A 19,115-nucleotide genomic window follows, 5' to 3' on the forward strand; every position below is an offset into this window, starting at 1 on the left:
CTCATCATCCACCCTGCTCCCGGGGCATCACCACGCTGATGCCAGAGCCGACTTCCCTGGGCTTCCAACATAGACTGAGTGAGGATCAGCAGCTCTCCAGAAACCCTCCAGGCCTTCAGCACCAGATTGGGATTGCTGAGACATCCAGCCTCGCAGACTGAGTGACTATTGTTTGATTACCCAGACCATATTATGTAAGCCAAACTAATTAATCTCATATATATATATATATATATATATATATATATATATATATATATATATATATTCTGAAGCCTTTTGAGACTATAATATTCTCTGCTGCAACCTTGACAGAGAATTCATCCCATCAGCTCCGTTTCTCTGGAGAATCTTGACTAATACACTGGCCTAGCATGCATGAAGCCTTAGGTTTAACCTCCAGCCTTCACAATAAATTAATAAATTGTCTGCAGATGCCTCAGTGGTAAGGGGACTTGCTGCAGAGCCATGTCACAAGCACCTTATGCTGGAAACATAAAGATGTTTGTGTCTTTTCAGTAACAGAACTTACTGAGGAACATTAAATTCACTAATGTCAGTGGTTTTAATGGCAGGAATTTGAAACATAAAACCCACCTATTTTAGATCCAGCCAAGGTGAATGCAGGTTCTTTTATTCCAATCATAATTACTAGTATCAGCTCTCACAGGACACAGCATTCAGTAAATTATATCTACATACATATATACAGTTTACAGAATAAATACAAAAGGTTGCAACAGAGTCCAAAAGGTTCCAGAAGTGGTGGGGTGGTGGTGCACGCCTTTAATCACAGCACTCAAGAGCAGAGCCAGGCAGATCTCTGTGAATTAGAAGCCAGCCAGGTCTACAGAGTGAGATCCGGACAGGGGCCAAAACAACACAGAGAAACCCTGTCTCAAAAAAACAAAACCCCAAAACCAAAGCAACAGCAACAGCAAAAGGTTTCAGAAGTGAGTCTGAAAGAGAGCCTGTATTGATAACTAACCAGACCAGTGAGAGAAGGAGTGGCTGAAACCAGGGGTCGAAGGCAGGAAATGGTGACTTTAAGCCCAGGTGGACAGGCAAACAGGTGTAGGGGAAGGCAGTTGCATAGGACAGGGCAACAGGGGGACACGGAGTCAAGCTGAAGCTCCAGGGAATACTCATCAGTCCATGATGTACCTGTCAGGCATCAGGTGACAGGCACATCACAGTGTTAGGTGTCCATCACCTTATGGGCTCCGTGTGAGGGAGTTATACTCTTTCCTTGGTCTGGCCTGTCTGATAAGCTCTTGACCTGGTTTCCCCAATATGATTTTTAAATTAAAAATCATTTATTTTGTGTATGAGTGTTTTGTCTGCATATATGTCTGTGTACCGTGTGCATGCAGTGCTGAGAAGATTGGAGCTTCTGGAACTGGAGTTACAGACAGTTGTGAGCTGCCATGTGGGTACTGGGAACTGAACCCAGGTCCTCTGGAAGAGCAGTCAGTGCTCTTAACCGCTGAGCCATCTTCGCAGCCTCTGATAACATCTTTTAGTGAAACACAAAGTCATCTGTAGCAGGCCTCCTTTTTGGGCCACCAACCAGCTCCCAAATCATGACACGGAGATTTATTACTAGTTAGGAATGCTCAGTCTTAGCCTATGCCTGTCCCACTGGCTCTTCTAACTTCATTTAACCTGTTTCTCTTCATCTACGTTTTACCTTGGGCTTTTTACCTTTCTTTCCTTCTGTATGTCCTACTTCTCTGCTTACTCTGTGTCTGGCTGCCTGGTGGCTGCCTGGCTGGCCCTGGGCATCTCCCTCTCTTTCTCTCTCTTTCTCTCTGGAGCCTGGATTCTCCTTTTATTTATTCTCTCTACCACCATCCTGCTTATCCTCTACTGCCTAGCTATTGGACATTCAGATTTTTATTAGACCAATCAGGTGCCTTAGGCAGGCAAGGTGACACAGCAACACATCTTTACACAATTAAACAAATGCAACACATCTTCATATACTTAAACAAATTCAGTATAAACAAATGTAACACATCTTTTGCTAGTTAAAATAATATTCCACAATAGTCATCTTAACTTCAAAGAAAAAATTGTTTTTATGTGTGTCTACGTGTGTGTGACTGCTTGTGTGTCTATGCACCGTATGCATGAAGGTACTCACAGAGGCCAGAAGAGGGCACTGGATACCCTGCAACTGGAATGTCAGGTGGTTGCAAGCTGCTATGTGGGTGCTGGGAACTGAACCTGGGTCTTCTGAAAGGGCTCTTACCTCACTGAGGCATCACTCCAGGTCTGTCCATCATCTGAACTATATCATGGTAAATGGGGAGACAAACTCTATTAGCTAATTGGCTTTGTGGGGGCAAGAGTAATACAAGGAACCTAATTTATGACAGTGGAAGGAGAATGTCGGAACAAGACTACTGTGGAATAATCCTTCTGTGCACCGTGTAAATATATGTTGCTATAATTGGTTTAATAAACAATCTGACTGGCCAATAGCTGAACAGGATAAAGTTAGGCAGGAAAGTCAAGCTGAAACCATGGGATGAGGAAGGGCAGAGTCAGAGGAGTTGCCAGTCAGATGTAGAGGGAGCAGGGTGTGTACAAAATGAGGTAACAAGGCATGAGCCACATGACAGCACATAGATTAATAGACATGGGTTATTTTAAAATGATAAGAGTTAGCTAGTAACAAGCCTGAGCTATTGGCTGAGCAGTTATAGTTTATATTAAGCCTCTGAGTCAGTTATTTGAGAAATGGTTGCCAGTTATTTGGAGCAAATGGTCAGGACAGGAAACTTCTGGCAACACAAGACCACCTCTGAATCTAGGCTTTGACCCTCTCACTTGAACCAGATGCCTGCATTTCAAAGACAAGGCTCTTCTATGAATTGCTGAGTTGTGAAAAAGCAAGGGATTTATTAAGACTTCAGGAGTAACATATGCACAAACATGTTACTGACTGGCAGTATTTACATTTTCCCAATTGATGCTCTACATGCAGGAAGGTATTGACCAGCAGACAATAGATCAGCAGTAGGGGACCCCTCTCTCAATTTTGAAGTTGTTTCTTTCCCCAAACTAGCTATTCATGCATCATGTTGTGCTGGCCAGGGCAGCACAGCTCCTAATCAGCCTGCAATCGCTCTGTAGTAAACTGTGTTGATGAGTGGCCCGGCTCTGTAGGCTAGGTGTAGTAAATGCGAGGCTTTATCAGAAGTAACCCACTATAAATTGAGGAGCATCGGTATTTCAAAGAACAGGAAAGGGAGGAGCTCGAAGCCTCTTCTCTTTGCAACAGGAAAGAAGTGAGCTTTTTTTTTTTTTTTTTTTGAGACAGGGTTTCTCTGTGTAGCTTTGCGCCTTTCCTGGATCTCGCTCTGTAGATCAGGCTGGCCTTGAACTCACAGAGATCCACCACCCGGCTCTGCCTCCCGAGTGCTGGGATTAAAGGCGTGCGCCACACCGCCCGGCTTATTTTAATTTGTACTCGCCCTAAAACTTGTTTCTGAGTTGTGCTGCGCTAAGGTATATGTTGTGTTGATAATTGAGTTTGTAGAGGATGTCCGAGGTGACATGTATGAAAGTGTTTAGTGTTGAATGGAACTCCTGTCACAAAGAGGTTGAGGAGACAAAGGGATATTAACGCCCGAAGACATAGGCCTTAGTCCTCAGCTTCTAATGTTCCGGCAACCGGTTTATCCCGTCACTTCCGAGTACGAGGACTACAATTCCCAGGATACCCCAAGCCTTCCACCAACCAGGAAGACGGATTTCTCCAAAGGGCGGGTCCTGGGGGAAGGCTGGGTCTGGAGGAAATTTAGCCAATGGGTGAGCTGTACAGAATCGAAACCTTCTTTGATTGCGCCGAAGAGATTGGAATCTTTGGCGCCTTTGTTTTAGTGGAGGGCGTAGATAGACGGGTAAATTGACCAATGAGAAGGTGGGTAGGCGGACCAGAGCGTGTGGGCGGGGAGAGGTTCTGACTGGCAAGCTGTTCGCCCAATGAAAGGCAGGGTCGCTGGTGCGTGCCCGGCGAGGCTGTGGAGGCCGGTGTGTCTAGAAGCTGTGTGAGAGAGATGGCGGAACCCGGGAGGAGACGGGGTCCGAGGTCCCGCGGTGGCGCGCCGGCCGAGGCGCTCGAAGAGCCCGGGTCGCCCGTGGCCGGCGTCCTCGCGCCCCGCAGTCTCTGTCCCGGCTCATTCCAGACACGGTGCTTGTGGACTTGGTCAGTGACAGCGACGAGGAGATCCTGGAAGTCGCCGCGGACCCGGTAGAAGCGCCCGCCGCCCGGGCCCCCGCGCCGGCCGCACATGGGCAGGACAGCGACAGCGACAGCGACAGTGCAGGGGCGGACGAGGGGCCTGCAGGAGCCCCTCAGACCTTGGTCCGGCGGCGGCGCCGGCGGCTGCTGATCCTGGCGAGGCACCGGTGGTTCCTGTGTACTCCGGGAAGGTGCAGCCAGGTCCCCAAGGAGGGCTGTGAGGGAGGGCTAAGGCTGGCGTGGTGGGTTCGGCTCAGGGCGGTGGGATGTGTGTGTGTGTGTAGGTGTCATGGATACCTTTAGGTTGGAGATGCGAGGGGCTTCGGGTATGGTGGAAGTACGCCGATGCCTGGGATTGTAGTCTTCAGCAGAGGGAGGCTGAGCGACGAGGTACCAGAGGATTCAGAGGGGATTTTTGGAAGGACTGGGGACTGGTGGTATTGGGCGCATGCTGGATTTTGAGGTTGGAGCCAGTGTTAGGGAATCCGAAGAGTTGGGGTATTTATTGGGGGGTGGGGGTGGGAGGGAGCGTGTATGGGGATTCCGAAAGGACCGGGGGTTTCCAGGAACCCAGGGTCCTTAGGTTTTCGGGTGAGCCAGGTGGCTGGGGCTAGCAAAGTGGTTAAGAAGGGGGAACTAAGCCTGCATCCTCAAGTGCCGTAAGGAAACGGCGTGGGAAGAGGGTGCTGCGCTTTTGGATCATGAGGAAGCTGGACTCCGGATGCCCTTCAGAGGTTGGACTCCTTAGGGAAGACGTAAGAGCTGTTGTGGGGGAAGAACCATCCCCAGCTTGAGTAGAGTAGACGAGATGTGAGACCCACCTTCTCCCCCTTTTGTCTTTGTAGGTACAAAGCAGCCTCAACCTCATCCCAGATAATTCATCCCTCTTGAAACTTTGCCCCTCAGAGCCTGAAGATGGTAAGGGTGGGCTTGTAGGGAGAGTCTGTCCAGCACTGACTTCTCTGATCTTCCCAGAGTTTACATCCTTGCAGTCAATGTCTTCTCTCTCAGTTTCTCTCTGCCTCAGTGGAACCTAGGGTCTGGAGAATGGTGCCCAGGTGCTGTCCCATTGAGGCACATCCTGATTCTAACTGGGATTGGGAGAAGGGACTCCTGTATCTGACCTAGGGAAAGGTTCTGGTCCAGAAAGGAGCTGGTTTATTAATCAGAAGACACAGGACTTTACTTAGCAGCGATGCCCACCCCCTCCCCCTTCAGCTCCTCACAGGCATATATGTTAGTGTCCAGGTTTTGAAGTACCTCCCCCAGTCATCCGCTGGTGCTGTCATAATAGGGTGGACATCATGTTACACCAGAACTCCTACAGTGTTCCATTCTTGGAACACTGTGGAGCCAGAGAGTGTTCTTGAATTTTATCAGGACTGCCCATTCTTTATTCTTCCCCGTTGATAGGATTTTTGCAAACCCTTTGTAAAGGCCAGGAACTAAGAGTTAAGGCTAATGGCAGGGGGTGGGGGGGGGTGGGGGGGGGTGGAGGGGGTGGGGAGGTGGGGGTGGTGGGGGGTGGGGGGTGTGACCCAGACCAAAGACCTTGAATCAAGACTTCTTTCTGTTAGGTGAGGGAGTGTGGTAGGCTGATAAGAACAGCCTTTGGAGTCATGTGGCCTGTGTTTGAATCTTTCATAACTGTGTGACTTTGGGCAAGTTTTCCTCTTCAGGAAGATGGGGATGGTAGTGGACCTATCTCAAACGTTTTCTTGTTGAGAATTAAAGGGACTCTGTAAATTTTATTTGCCATGCACATGGTTTAGGATAGCACCTGGAATGTCGAAGTGCTAGGTAAAAGATGCCTGTGTCCTTGATGTGGTGCCGGGCGTCTCTGGAAGGTTTTTAGAAATGTCTGCTTGGAGTTGAGGAGATGGCTCAGTCGGAAAAAGCACTTGCCACATGAGCCTGATGACAGCAGCATAAAAAGCCAGATGAGGTGGTGTACATCTGTAATGGTGCAGGACAGGAGGAGACTCTGCTGGACGCCCATGCACCCAGTGGCAGACATACCAGGGGAGACCCTTTTATTTTTGGTAGAAGGTATAAGGAGAGAACCTATTCTATGACACGAACACCCAATGCCCTCCACCCCCAGTAAATAAATCTTGACAAAACAGGATCTCAGTCCTGCAGTAGCTGCTGTATTTAGTTAGGACAGTGCTTCTTCACCTCAGCATCATTGACAATTTAGACTTGGAAATTCATTGTTGTGGGGTATTCTATACAGATGTTTTAGGAGCATCCTGACCTCTAGTCTTTAGATGTCAGTAGCATGCTCTGACCCTTTCCTCTCTGTGTTGTGACAGTCAAAATCCACTTCAGACACTGAGACATGCCATTTGGGAGGCAAATTTGTCTCTGGTTGAGAACTACCACGTAGGGTTTGTTATCATAGTTTTACTTGCTCAGTATTTATTTTGTGGTGTCGAGAACTGAATGAAGAGCACGTTCATACTGCCTAACATAAAGAAATGTAAGTTCAAGTGAGTGATGTAATAAAAATAATAAATAGGGCTGGGGAGATGGCTCACTTGTGAAAGTGCTTCCTGAACAAGCCTGAGAACCTGAGCTCAACCCCCAGAATCTACAATGGAAGGAAAGAGCCAACTCCCAAAAGTTGTCCTCTGACCTCCATATTCATCTCACACAGACACAGGATTCAAAAACAAAAGCATAGTAAATAAGTCAACAAAAGCACCCCGCGAGGACTTGTCTAGTATTGAGAAGTACTGCCTAGGGGCTGGGGTGATGGCTCGGAAAAGTGCTTATGGTGTGAGCCTAAGGACCTGCATTTGAGCCCCAAAACCCAGGGAGAAAAAAGCTGAGCATGGTGGCATACACTGAGAGTCCCAGCACTGGGGAGGTGGAGACAGGTGGATCCTTGGTGTTAGCCAGCTGGTCTAATCAGCTAGCCCAGGCCAGTGTAAGATCCTGTCTCCAAAAACTAGATGGCTGGTACCTAAGAAATGACATTGGTGGTTGACTTCTGATCCAAACATGTATACATACACACTCTAACATGCACTTATACATGTGTACACATGCATTCAAAGTGCTATGTGTGTCTATTTTTTTTTCTTCCCTCCTTTGTTTTATTAATGGGGATTGAAATCAGGGCATCTGGATGCTAGGCTCTATTACTGAGCTATACTATATCCCACCTCTTGCCTCACCCATTTTTAGAACAAAACTCTTTTTGTGTGTGTGTGTATAGCTTTGTGCCTTTCCTGGATCTCGCTCTGTAGACCTCGAACTCATAAAGATCTGCCTGCCTCTGCCTCCCAAGTGCTGGGATTAAAGGCGTGCGCCACCACTTCCCGGCTGAACAAAACTCAAAAGAACAAAAACTCCCAGGGTCTCTGTGGCTTATGCTGGCCTCCAACTCCTGACCTCTAGCTCAGCCTCTCCAGTACCAAGATTTGCATGTGCCACACACCTGACCTCCTCTGGCCCTTCCTAAAGCCTTTGAGTTGTTTCTTCTCGGCCTCCCTGCCATCTCTTAACTAACCCTTTCCTCTTTCTCCTCTGCCCCTAGAGGCAGATGTGACAGATTGTGGCAGTCCTCCTCCTGAGGATGCCCAAATTCCAGGTTCCCCCTGGAAGAAGAAGCTGAGGAATAAGCATGAAAAAGAAGAGATGAAGATGGAAGAGTTTCCGTGAGTGAGGCTGGGACATTAAGGCCCTGGGAGCAAGAAGGGCATTGGAAAGATAAGCTGAGGAGGCAGGACTTTGGGGTGGCTCTTGAAAGGCTAAGAAGGGATGGAAGGTGAGACTCAGATGTCATAGAGGTGGCTTGTCCTGAACGGACACTGGGCCTTCTAGACCATCCTTTGGAATGGAGGTGGAGATATGGGATGTGGCTCAGACTCTACAGCTGTCCCTGTCCACTCTGCTTCTCATTCCTTGTCTGTAAGATGGGGCTAGTCATGCTGCTTGAGCGTCCTCGAGGAGCTGGCAGCAAGTGCTTGGTGTCTGCTGGATAGTTGACATTTTCCTGGAGAGTGACTTAATCCTAAACTGGAGTGTTTCCATTGTTCATTGTTGAGTCATACAAATATAAAAACAATGTTTCTTACTACACATGTATTTGTAGCTAGAGTTTTCCTGCCTTGCCCACAGTCAGGACAAATCTCTGTCACCTGCCAGTCCCACAGCCGCTCAGACCCAACCAAGTAAACACAGAGACTTATATTGCTTACAAACTGTATGGCCGTGGCAGGCTTCTTGTTAACTGTTCTTATATCTTAAATTAATCCATTTCCATAAATCTATACCTTGCCACATGGCTCATGGCTTACCAGTGTCTTCACATGCTGCTTGTCATGGTGGTGGCTGGCAGTGTCTCTCTGACTCAACCTTCCACTTCCCAGAATTCTCCTCTCTCCTTGTCCTGCCTACTTCCTGCCTGGCCACTGGCCAATCAGTGTTTTATTTATACAGAACAATATCCACAGCACGTGTATTCTAGTAAAGTGATGCTACTGAACAGTATTTTCTTGATTCTCCACTCAGGTTCCTGGAGGTCCCCAGCCCACGAAAGTGTGTATTGGGATCTCTCCTTTGCCGTCATCCTGCTCTTCTCTTCTTTCTGTAGGGACCAGGACATCTCTCCTTTGCCCCGACCTTCATCAAGAAACAAAAGCAGAAAGCATACCGAGGCACTCCAGAAGTTGAGGTGCTGGGGCTGGGGAGCTCTGGCTGTGGCAGAGAAGGGCGGAGAGAGAGGCTCTTGAGCCTCAATCGTCCCGTGTCCTGTCTGTACCCAGGGAAGTGAACAAGCGCCTCCAAGATCTCCGATCCTGCCTGAGCCCCAAGCAGCACCAGAGTCCAGCCCTTCAGAACCCAGATGATGAGGTGGTCCTCGTGGACGGGCCTGTCTTGTCACAGAGCCCGAGACTCTTCACCCTCAAGATCCGGTGCCGGGCTGACCTAGTCAGATTGCCCGTCATGACAGTGAGTGCAGGGGCAGCGGGGCAGCGGGGCCAGGGGGGCAGTGGGGGCAGCGGGGCAGCGGGGGCAGTGCGGCCAGTGCGGGCAGCGGGGCAGCGGGGCCAATGCGGGCAGCGGGGCCAGCGGGGCAGCGGGGGCAGCAGGGCAGTGCGGGCAGCAGGCCAGCGGGGCAGGCTCGGCGCCTGCCTTGGAGAGACGGGCTTGACGTGGAGGTGGACTGGCATGCCCACCTCCTTCCCATCCGCTCTCTGGAGCCCCCTCCTTTGTCTACACTTTCCTCACTCTTGTCTCTTTTCGGCAAACTTTGCCATTTTCAGGGTTACTTAGGCATACTGTCTCCAGGCCAGGTTTGAGGGTTGGCACATGTCTGTAATCTCAGCCCTCGGGAGGTGGAGACCTGAGAATCTAATTTGAAACCAGCATGGACTACATAGCTATGCCATTTGAAAAAACAATCACAGAAATATGTGGATCTTTATGAAGCTTTTTTTTCTAAGATTTATTTTTAAATTATGTCCAGGCATTGCTGGGTGGTAGTGGTGTATGCTTTTAATCCCAGAACAGAGGCAGGTGGATCTCTGTGAGTTCGAGGCTAGCCTGATCTACAGAGCTAGTTCCAGGACAGCTAGGGCTGTTACACAGAGAAACCCTGTCTCAAAAAAACAAGCAAACAAACAAACAAACAAAAGAGTCCTTCTCTAGGCTGCCTCTCCCCTTCTCTCCTCCAGGGCCCCATGCTTCCCTTTTATGCTCTTACTGCCTTGGACACAGCAGGTAGCACACAGTAATTCTGAGCTTGCCCAGCTTTCTGGCAAAGGCTGGTTTTTGTGTAGGATGATCAGTTCAAGAGTGCTAGTGGAGATGAGCCCTCAGGAGCATGGACCGTGTGTGGCCAAGCAGCTAAGCCCAGGCTTGCCAACTGGTAGCCTGTGGTCTTATCAGCCGGCCATTTTGCACCGTAGGGTACTTGTAATGTAGACAAGTGGTTGGAGCTGTGCCTTGGTGACAGGGAACTTGGTGTCTATGAGGCCCTGAGTTCCATCTCTAGCACTGAGAAAAAAGAATGAGTTTGTACCAAACTTTATAATGGGTGATTTCCTCAGGAGCTCAGAGTGTATGTGAGGTCCTACCCCTTCACTCCTGTTTACCTCCTCATCCATGAATTCATGGCTGCTGCCTGTCTGCCTGCTTCCCTTCCTCCCTCCCTCCTTCCTTCTTGCCTCCCTCCTTCCTTCCTTCCTTCCTTCTTTCCCTCCCTCCCTCCCTCCTCCCTCCCTCCCCTCCCCTCCCTCTCTTTCTTTTGGTGTGTGTTAGGGTTATATTCTTGTGGCTATGTACCTGCATGCATGTGGAGGGGTGTGCATGACTGTGCATGCATATGTTTGTGGAGGCCAGAGGATGATGTCTGGTGTCTTCCTCAATTGCTGTCTACCTTGTTTTTTGAGATGGAGCTCACTGATGCAGCGAGGCTGGCTGGCCAATGAGCTCGAGGGATCCTCTTTTCTCCCCCCCCCCCCCCCCCCCCCCAGCATCAGGATTGCAGGTACTACCTGTTGCTCCTAGTTTTTTATGTAGTGCTGGAGATCCAGAGTCAGGTCCTCTTGCTTGTATGCCAGGCACTTTGCTGACTGAACCACCTCCTTAGCCCCAGCTGCTTCATCTCTCTGCCATTTGCCTAGACCACTGAGTGACACTATTTAATTTTGTACTTGCCAGGTAAATATGGTGAATCTCACAGCTGAATAGTTCAGAAACTTGTGTTTGAGGAGGTAGCCCGGGGCTGGGGTGTGGAATTTCAAGGCTGGAAGATTCCTTTGTCTTCTTCCTAGTCGGAACCCCTTCAGAATGTGGTGGATTACATGGCCAATCATCTTGGGGTGTCTCCAAGCAGGATTCTTTTACTCTTTGGAGAGACAGAACTGTCCCCTACTGCCACCCCTAGGACCCTAAAGCTTGGTGTGGCTGACATCATTGGTGAGTGGAAGGCAAGGAGGAGGGGTCTTGAGGAAGGCTTTGCTGTGGGTGGGGGTTGGGAGATAAGGGGAAGTTCCAGAGGCAGCCTGGCATCTCAATCCTTCTCTCCATAGATTGTGTGGTGCTGACAAGTTCTTCAGAGGCCACAGAGACAACCCAGCAGCTCCGCCTCCGGGTGCAGGGGAAGGAGAAGCACCAGATGTTGGAGATCTCACTCTCTCCTGTGAGTAGGAGAAGTGCTGCCCATGCCCCTCCCCTTTCCAGTCTCCTGTCATTTGGTGGGTTGGCAGGACATGGGCTCCTCCTAATCCTCCCTTACTGCAAATGCCCCTCTCTTTCTGTGTGCCTACCCAGCCTAGGTCATAGAGAGAAGAATATTGTCAAGTCCTGTATCAGTTTCTCTCTGTTGCTGTGACACACCACCATGACCAAGGCAACTTACAAAAGGAAGGGTTTTGGGGGGGTCTGTGGTTCCAGAGTTAGAGTCCATGATGGTTGAGTGGAGGCATCCTGCAAGGCTGCTGGAACAGCCACCGAGAGCCCCCATTGCTAATTACAATCAGGAAACACCAAAAGGACAGAATTCTTTAAACTCTCAAAGCCTTCTTCCAGTGACTTGCTTCCTCCAACAAGGCCACACCTAAGCTTCCCCAAACAATGTTACCAACTGTGGATCAAGTATTCAAATGCCAGAGCCTAGGGGGGCCTTTCTCATTCAAACCACAGCTTTCTTCCCACCAGCAACCATGTGTTCCTGTCTTAGTTAGGGTTTCTATTGCTGTGAAGAGACCATGACCATGACCACAGCAACCTTATAAAGGAAAACATTTAATTGAGACTGCTTACAGGTTCAGAGGTCTAGTCCATTATTATCATGGTGGGAAGCATGGTGGCACACAGGCAGACATGGTGCTGGAGAGGAAGTTGAGAGTTCCACATTCAGATCGGCAGGCAGCAGGAAGAGAGACTGATACTGGGCCTGGCTTGAGCTTCTGAAAAACCTCAAAGCCCACCCCCCAGTGACACACTTCCTCCAACAAGGCCACACATCCCAATCCTTTCAAATAGTGCCACTCCCTATGAGCCCATGGGGGCCATTTTCAGTCAGACCACCACAGTTCCCCTTCCCATATCTCTTCCCCTTAGATGGAAAGAACCTTGTGTAATAACAATGATGTGCAGTAATAATGGCTTTGATCTATTTATTTGTTGGTACTAGGGATTAAACCCACACCGTGTGCATGCTAAGCTGTTACTGTGTCACTGAGCTCTAACCATATCCCAAAGCCACACATCTCCTTTTTCAGTCTTAGGGTTCTTTCCCTTTGTATATTTGTGTGGGTGCTTGTGCCACAGTGCATGTGTGAAGGTCAGAGGAGAGCCTGTGGGAGGTGGTTCTACTCTGTGGGTGCTGGGAATTGAACTAGGTCATCAAGCTTGGCAGCAAGCACCGTTATCTGTGAACCATCTCTCTGGCTCACTTGAAAACAGCCCTTCTCAACCTGTGGGTCACAACCCCTCTGGGGATTGAACAACACTTTCACAGGAATTGCCTAAGACCATCAGAAAACAGTGTTTACATTGTGATTCGTAACAATAGCAAATTTAAAGTTATGAAGTAGCAATGAAAATTTTATGGTTAGGGGTTGCCACAAAGTGAGGAACTGTATTAAAGGATCAAAGCATTAGGAAGGTTGAGAACCTTTGCTTTAAAACTTGCTATTATTTTTTTTTCTTGTTTGATTTTTATATAATCATAAATTATATGTAACTCTTACTATAGTATATAGTATATTGTTAAAATTCTTCTAAGTTGCCAGGTGTGGTAACACTCCTTTAATCCCAACAACTCAGGAGACAGAGGCAGGCAGATCTCCGAGTTTGAGGCCAGCCTGGTCTAGGCCAGCCAAGAGTATAGTGAGACCCTATCTCAAAAAAAAAAAAAAAAAAGAAAAGGAAAGGAGAAGAAAAGAAAGAAAGAGAGAAAATAAATCCAAACACAACAACAAAAAACTAGTTTTATTTTTTGTTAATTTCCTAATATACCTATTTAAAATTGTGTGTGCATATATATATATATATGGGACTTCGATGGTTTTTGTAACTGTAATCTAGGGCAGGAAAGTTCATATAACTTGTCTATTTTAATAAGATAAATTATTGGAATTTAAATTTCCTGTGAATATTTTAGCACATGATGCTTTGACCTCTATCTGTATATATGTATCTGTGTGTGTGTGTGTGTGTGTGTGTGTGTGTGTGTATAGTGTCTATATGTGTGCATATGCCGTGGAGTATGTATGGAGGTCAGAAGACAGCTGGAAGGGACCAGTTTTCTACCGCCACCATATGAGTTCTAGGAATTGGACTTAGGTCCTCATGCTGGCAGCCAAGTGACTTTACCTGCTGAGCTCTCTTGTGCCCCGTAGTACCTAAAGTGTCATAGGTGTGTCATGCATGGTGCCTGTGGGGTTTGGTACTGTCGTTGGCTTGAGACACCAGCTAAGTGTCTTGGAATGTGTCTCCCCTTGGGATGAACACGGGTGACGCTACTGCAGCTGCTGGGCTTAGAGCAACAGAAGTCGGTTCTTACAGTTCTGTAGACTGAGACTCCACATGAATCTTTTCTCTTTGTAGCTTCTGGTGGCAGCCAGAGTTCCGTGGTGTACTCCTGGTGTCTCTCTCTTTTCTCCTGTGAAGACCTGAGTCATGTTGGATTAGCTATCTGAATGAGGTGTGACCACACCTTACCTTGATTGTATCTGCGGAGGCCCCAAATTCAATAAGGCCACATTCAAATGTACCTGGTCAGGATGACAAGGTGTCTTTGGGCACAAATACCAACCCATAAAACTTTTCTTAGTCACACATAACAACTTCTGTAGGACGAATTACTAAATGGTCTAATTAATAAAAAAAAACTCGGAGCCAGGTATTGGGGTAAAAAGCTGAGAGATCAGAAAAGCAGAAAGAAGCCAGCCACCTTCTTACCACTTGGAGATCCTTGCCAAAGAGACCTACTTCCTGTATACCCACGCCTATATGCCTTTCTGTTCTGCCATCATCATTTCCTCTCTCTGCCCAGCTACATGACTTCTTCCTGCCCAGCTCTGCCACTTCCTGTCTGTCTGTACAGACCTCCAGGTCTTTATGATTAACTAGTGTTGAAATTTAAGGCCTGTGCCACCACGCCTGGCTCTGTTCCCAGTGTGGCCTTGAACTCACAGAGATCCAGACGGATCTCTGCCTTTTGAGTGATAGGATTAAAGGTGTGTGCTACCATTGCCTGACCTCTATGTTTACTGTAGTGGCTGGCTTCTTATCCTCAGATAAACTTTATTGGGGTACACAGATAAAATATCACCACAAACTTCCTTTAGAATTTGCGTTTGCTTTATTCATGTTTCTGTTTCAGAGGGGATGTGACTGAGGCCTAGAGAGCTTGTTTATCCCGTAGTCTGTGCCCCAGAGTTGTCCTCTGGTCCCCGCTCATCAGTTCCTGAGAAACCTGTGACGAGTTCCCAGAGAGGGGCCTGCCTTCCCCTCCAGGGTTCTTCCTCTGTTGATGTGCCCTCGTCTTCCTTGTCCCGTGTTCTTTTTTCTTTGTTTTGTTTAATTTATTTTCAGATAGGGTCTCGTGTAGCCTAGGGTGTCCTGAGACTTATTGTGTAGCCCAGGCTGGCTTGGGACTCACAATATAGCCCAAATTAGCCTGAAGCTTGTGATCTTTTTGCCTCCATTCCGCAAGTCCTGTTATTTCAGGCTTATGTTGCATGTTTGGCTAAAAGTTGCCTTTTTGTTTTTGGTACTAGAGAATGAACTTAGCACATTGAACTTGAAAGTGTGTGCTGACCACTGCACTTGGCTCCTGGCCTTTGTCCCATGTCCTCCACGTGCCTTTCCTACTCTTCTATCTGTTGTTTGTGTCTCTACAGGACTCTCCTCTTGAGGTCCTCATGGCGCACTATGAGGAGGCCATGGGACTCTCCGGACACAAGCTCTCCTTCTTCTTCGATGGGACAAAGCTGTCGGGCAAGGAGCTGCCAGCTGATCTGGGCATGGAATCCGGAGATCTCATTGAAGTTTGGGGCTGAAGCTTCCTCCTGTTTGGATGCAGAGCCAAGACTTGGGGACAACAGCTCCCACTTTTATTATTATTTTTTGCCCCATAAGGGCTAACAGAAACCGAATTAGAACTCGTTTATTTATTTCCGGCACTGGGGATTGAACCCTGGGCTGTGCATATGCTAAGGATGTGTGAAGTTGAGGTAAAACCAAGGCATGACCTTTGCCCTGTCTCGTTGACCATAGTCTCAAGCGGTTGACTGATTGGTAGTTGTGTGACTGTGGCTGCCCTGGGTGGCCTGTGGCTGTGTGTGTTTGTGCTGTGTACAGCAGCAGCTCCTGGGGCATGGAGAAGGGGTATTGGCTTCCCTACCATTTCGTTCAGTAGTGCACTTCATCAGACATCTGTTCTGTGAACTGCGTATGTTGGGTTTGTTGAACTAAATGAGCCTTGCATTTGGGTGCCCAGGCTTGTGATTTATGCCACATTGGGGACCAACAGGGATTTTAATTTTCATTTGGGGGCTGAGATGCAGGTACCTTCCCTGGTGGGGATACTCGGTTGTAGGGAAATAAACAAGCAATGACATCTATGCTGAAGCTGAGGACTAGGTAGACAGTGGGTAATTTTTAAAGGCTAACAGGAGTGGTGTCTTCAGCCCTGGGCATCCACTCTCCCAGGACTCAGCCAGCATCTGGTACATACTTCCTGGCATGCACATCTAGCCACATCTGAGCACATGCAGCTGTTGAGTTTGATGTTTACTCTAGTTTTCGGTCCTCCCGCCCTCTCCTGTCAGCACCCACTTGGTATATTTGTATCTGAATATGAATGTCTTTATAAGATGATTTTCTGAATGTGTGTGATTTTAGTGTATGTACATGGTACTGTGCAATAGACATTCTGTCTTCACTCAGTGTGAGTGAAAGGCTAGCCATGTTAGCACCTTCTAGATCTGTTGTTCCGATCTGCTGTGGCTGCCCCATAGTGGCATTAGATGATTTTACTCACACATTGCCTTAATTGGAGGGATACCTGAGTCGCCAGCTCCTAGGAACCAAATTCCAGACCACAGCAAACATCTTTTTGTGTGTTCCCTTCTGGGCCAGGGTAGGTAATTGTCTGGCATACTTGCCCAGGATGGGACTGTGGGTTATGCAGGTTCATTTTTCTGGTTTTTCCAGAGTTTTCTTCAGAATGTGGACTGCTTTTCTTGGACTTCTCTTTCCTTATCTTTACCAATATTTAGTGTTGTTGTACTTTCTGATTTGCAAGTCTACTGTGTATAAAGCACTGCATATCTTAATATCCTTTATCTGATCACCATTTCTTATCAATGTCCACCTTCTGGTTTTTCTTTGTTAGCTGCTTGTTTTCTTGTGAGGCTTCCTTCTGTGTGTTTTTTCTGTGAGGAGTTGCTTGTGTTCTGGGCAATTGCAAATAACCTTCAGAATAGCACTTTGTGTACCCAGGGGGATTTTCACCAAACAGACATTCTTAACTTTAATGCAGACAGCTGGCTTTTGTTAGAAAGGGTTTTTTGTTTTGTGTTTTTTTTTTTTTTTTGTTGTTTTTGTTTTTGCTTTTTTGTTTTTTGTTTTTTAAGGGAAAATGAGAAAGAACTTCCAGAATGGCAGGGGTTCTAGCGGGGAGTCTCAGGATTGCTACTTTTGGATCTCTAAACTAGTTAAGAAACTTTCATTGTCTTCTGTTAGCTCGCTAGTTTTTTGTTCTTTTGTTTTTATCTCTCATATTGAGACCACTAAAGGAGAATAGAGTTCTAACTGATCTGCTGTGGTGTGGATGCTGACTGTTCTGAGCTCTCCACTCTGCTTCTCACTGGTTACAGCTAGACTGTACTGGTTCCTGACTATTGTATGTCACGTCTAAACCATCTGAAATGCACCTTTGTGTGGGAGAGCAAATTTTATTTTGTTTTAATTATAATGAGCCAGTTTTCTAAGCTTTGTCTACTAAAAAATTAATATGTAGTCTGACTTTCACAAGAAGTATGTCAACTTCTTAAAAAAATTTTTTGTGAGAATATGTTATACCTTTGAATTTTAATATTTAAGAACTCCATGACATAGTATAGCTTCCAGGTTTCTCAGCTCTTGTATGACAATTATTGAATCTGAACACATTACTATTATGTATTCAATCTCAGCCAATAAAGGGAGATGCCTTTAACTTAGGAACACCTGATGCTGTCTGTCTTTGTCTCTTTCATGTGATCCCATTTGAAGTTCTCGTGATAGAGACCATTAGTTATTCCCAAACACCCATCCTTTGTCCTTGGTTAACAAAATCCATGGCTTTCAACACTGTGCAGAGACATTCAGAATGAAGACACTGTAAGTGCTACGACTCTGATGAGACAGGTATCCTGGCAGTCAGGAGCCAAGAAATACTACGAAGTTGAACTGGTGGCCCAACAAACCTCACACAAGACATTTATTGGGAGGGAATAGCCCAGGAGGATGGTTGCCTCTGCTCCCGTGAGAAGCAGCAGGACAGCTAAGCAGAAGACAGGATTTATATAGGATTTCTTGGGTGGGTGGAGCTTCCCAAGGTGGGATTTGGTGGGATTTCAAGTTCTGAGCTTGGGCTCTTTACTCTGTATGGCAGAGGCTGGGGCTGGCCTTTAGGGCAGTTAGAGTGTTCTGTGGGTGGAACCTGGCAGTTGGGGGTTCTCAGAGGAGGGGCCTGGCCACTCATGTGCCTCAAGGGACTTACAGACACTATAACCAGCCTATGAGTCTATGAAGCTTCTGTAGACTGAACCAACTATGGATTAAAATTATTAGGGAATGCACTTGGGTGGCAGGAGGTTTGTGAATTTGAAGTCAGCCTGGGCTACACACCAAGACCCTACCTAGTTTTTTATGTATGGAAAAATATTTATGCCAGAACTCATATAGGCTCTTCTTCATCACTACTTCCCAAAAGACATGGTGTAACTTTTTGTTTGTTTGTTTGTTTTTGTTTTTTTCAAGACAGAGTCTCTCTGTGTAGTTATGCGCCTGTCCTGGAACTCACTCTGTAGACCAGGCTGGCCTTGAACTCACAGAGATCCGCCTGGCTCTGCCTCCCAAGTGCTGGGATTAAAGGTGTGTCCACCACTGCCCGGCCGGCCGACATGGTGTAACTGTTAACGTGGCACTCATACTGTGTTAGGTATTAGAAGGACTCCAGCAGGTGTAACTCAGCCTCCTGGGGTGGCAGTGGAAAAGGCTGCCCTTCCAGGGACGTCTGTGTGGCAGTGTGCACTCCTCTGCGTGCTTGCTTCCTGCCAACTGGGGGTAGAATGTTCTATGAACACAGACTTCAGAACTGGAACTCGGTGGGAGCACAGTGAGACAGGGCAGCCCGTGTCTTGGTCTCCATGCCATACCTTAGGAGTCTCTCAGCACTGAAATAACTGTCTTGTTGAAATCACTTACTTAAGGATTTCTGTCACTCATAGCAGCCCAAGATGTAGCTATTTCAGACACAGCCCAGATGTAGCTACTTCAAGCAAACAGCTCAAGTTGTAGCTATTGCCAACAGCATTATAGTGGTTCTCTTTGGACTGTGGGGTAGTTTCCACAGATGTCTAGTTGTAGAAATGGAATGGGCCGGGCGGTGGTGGCACACACCTTTAATCCCAGCACTTGGGAGGCAGAGCCAGGCGGATGTCTGTGAGTTCGAGGCCAGCCTGGTCTACAAAGTGAGTTCCAGGAGAGGCACAAAGCTACACAGAGAAACCCTGTCTCGAAAAACCAAAAAAAAAAAAAAAAAAAGAAAGAAATGGAATGGGCATGAATATGAACCTACCTGGTCTCCAGGTTTGGTGGCACAGACCTATAATCCTGGTCACTCAGT

General features: G+C 47.4%; 1 protein-coding gene across 1 annotated transcript in view; it reads left to right on the forward strand.

The window, feature by feature from the left end:
- LOC114700307 (nuclear factor of activated T cells 2 interacting protein) overlaps positions 1–17,456 on the forward strand; it is a 22,434-nt gene extending 4,978 nt beyond the window's left edge. Inside the window, 6 exon segments of the mRNA XM_037210757.1 lie at positions 7,797–7,917; positions 8,856–8,936; positions 9,028–9,214; positions 11,041–11,185; positions 11,299–11,408; positions 15,121–17,456. Coding sequence (XP_037066652.1) covers positions 7,797–7,917; positions 8,856–8,936; positions 9,028–9,214; positions 11,041–11,185; positions 11,299–11,408; positions 15,121–15,279 — 803 coding nt within the window. The 3' untranslated portion in view covers positions 15,280–17,456.
- Positions 17,457–19,115: the final 1,659 nt, after the last annotated feature.

This window comes from Peromyscus leucopus, chromosome 1 (assembly GCF_004664715.2).
Source record: "Peromyscus leucopus breed LL Stock chromosome 1, UCI_PerLeu_2.1, whole genome shotgun sequence".
NCBI lineage: Eukaryota > Metazoa > Chordata > Mammalia > Rodentia > Cricetidae > Peromyscus > Peromyscus leucopus.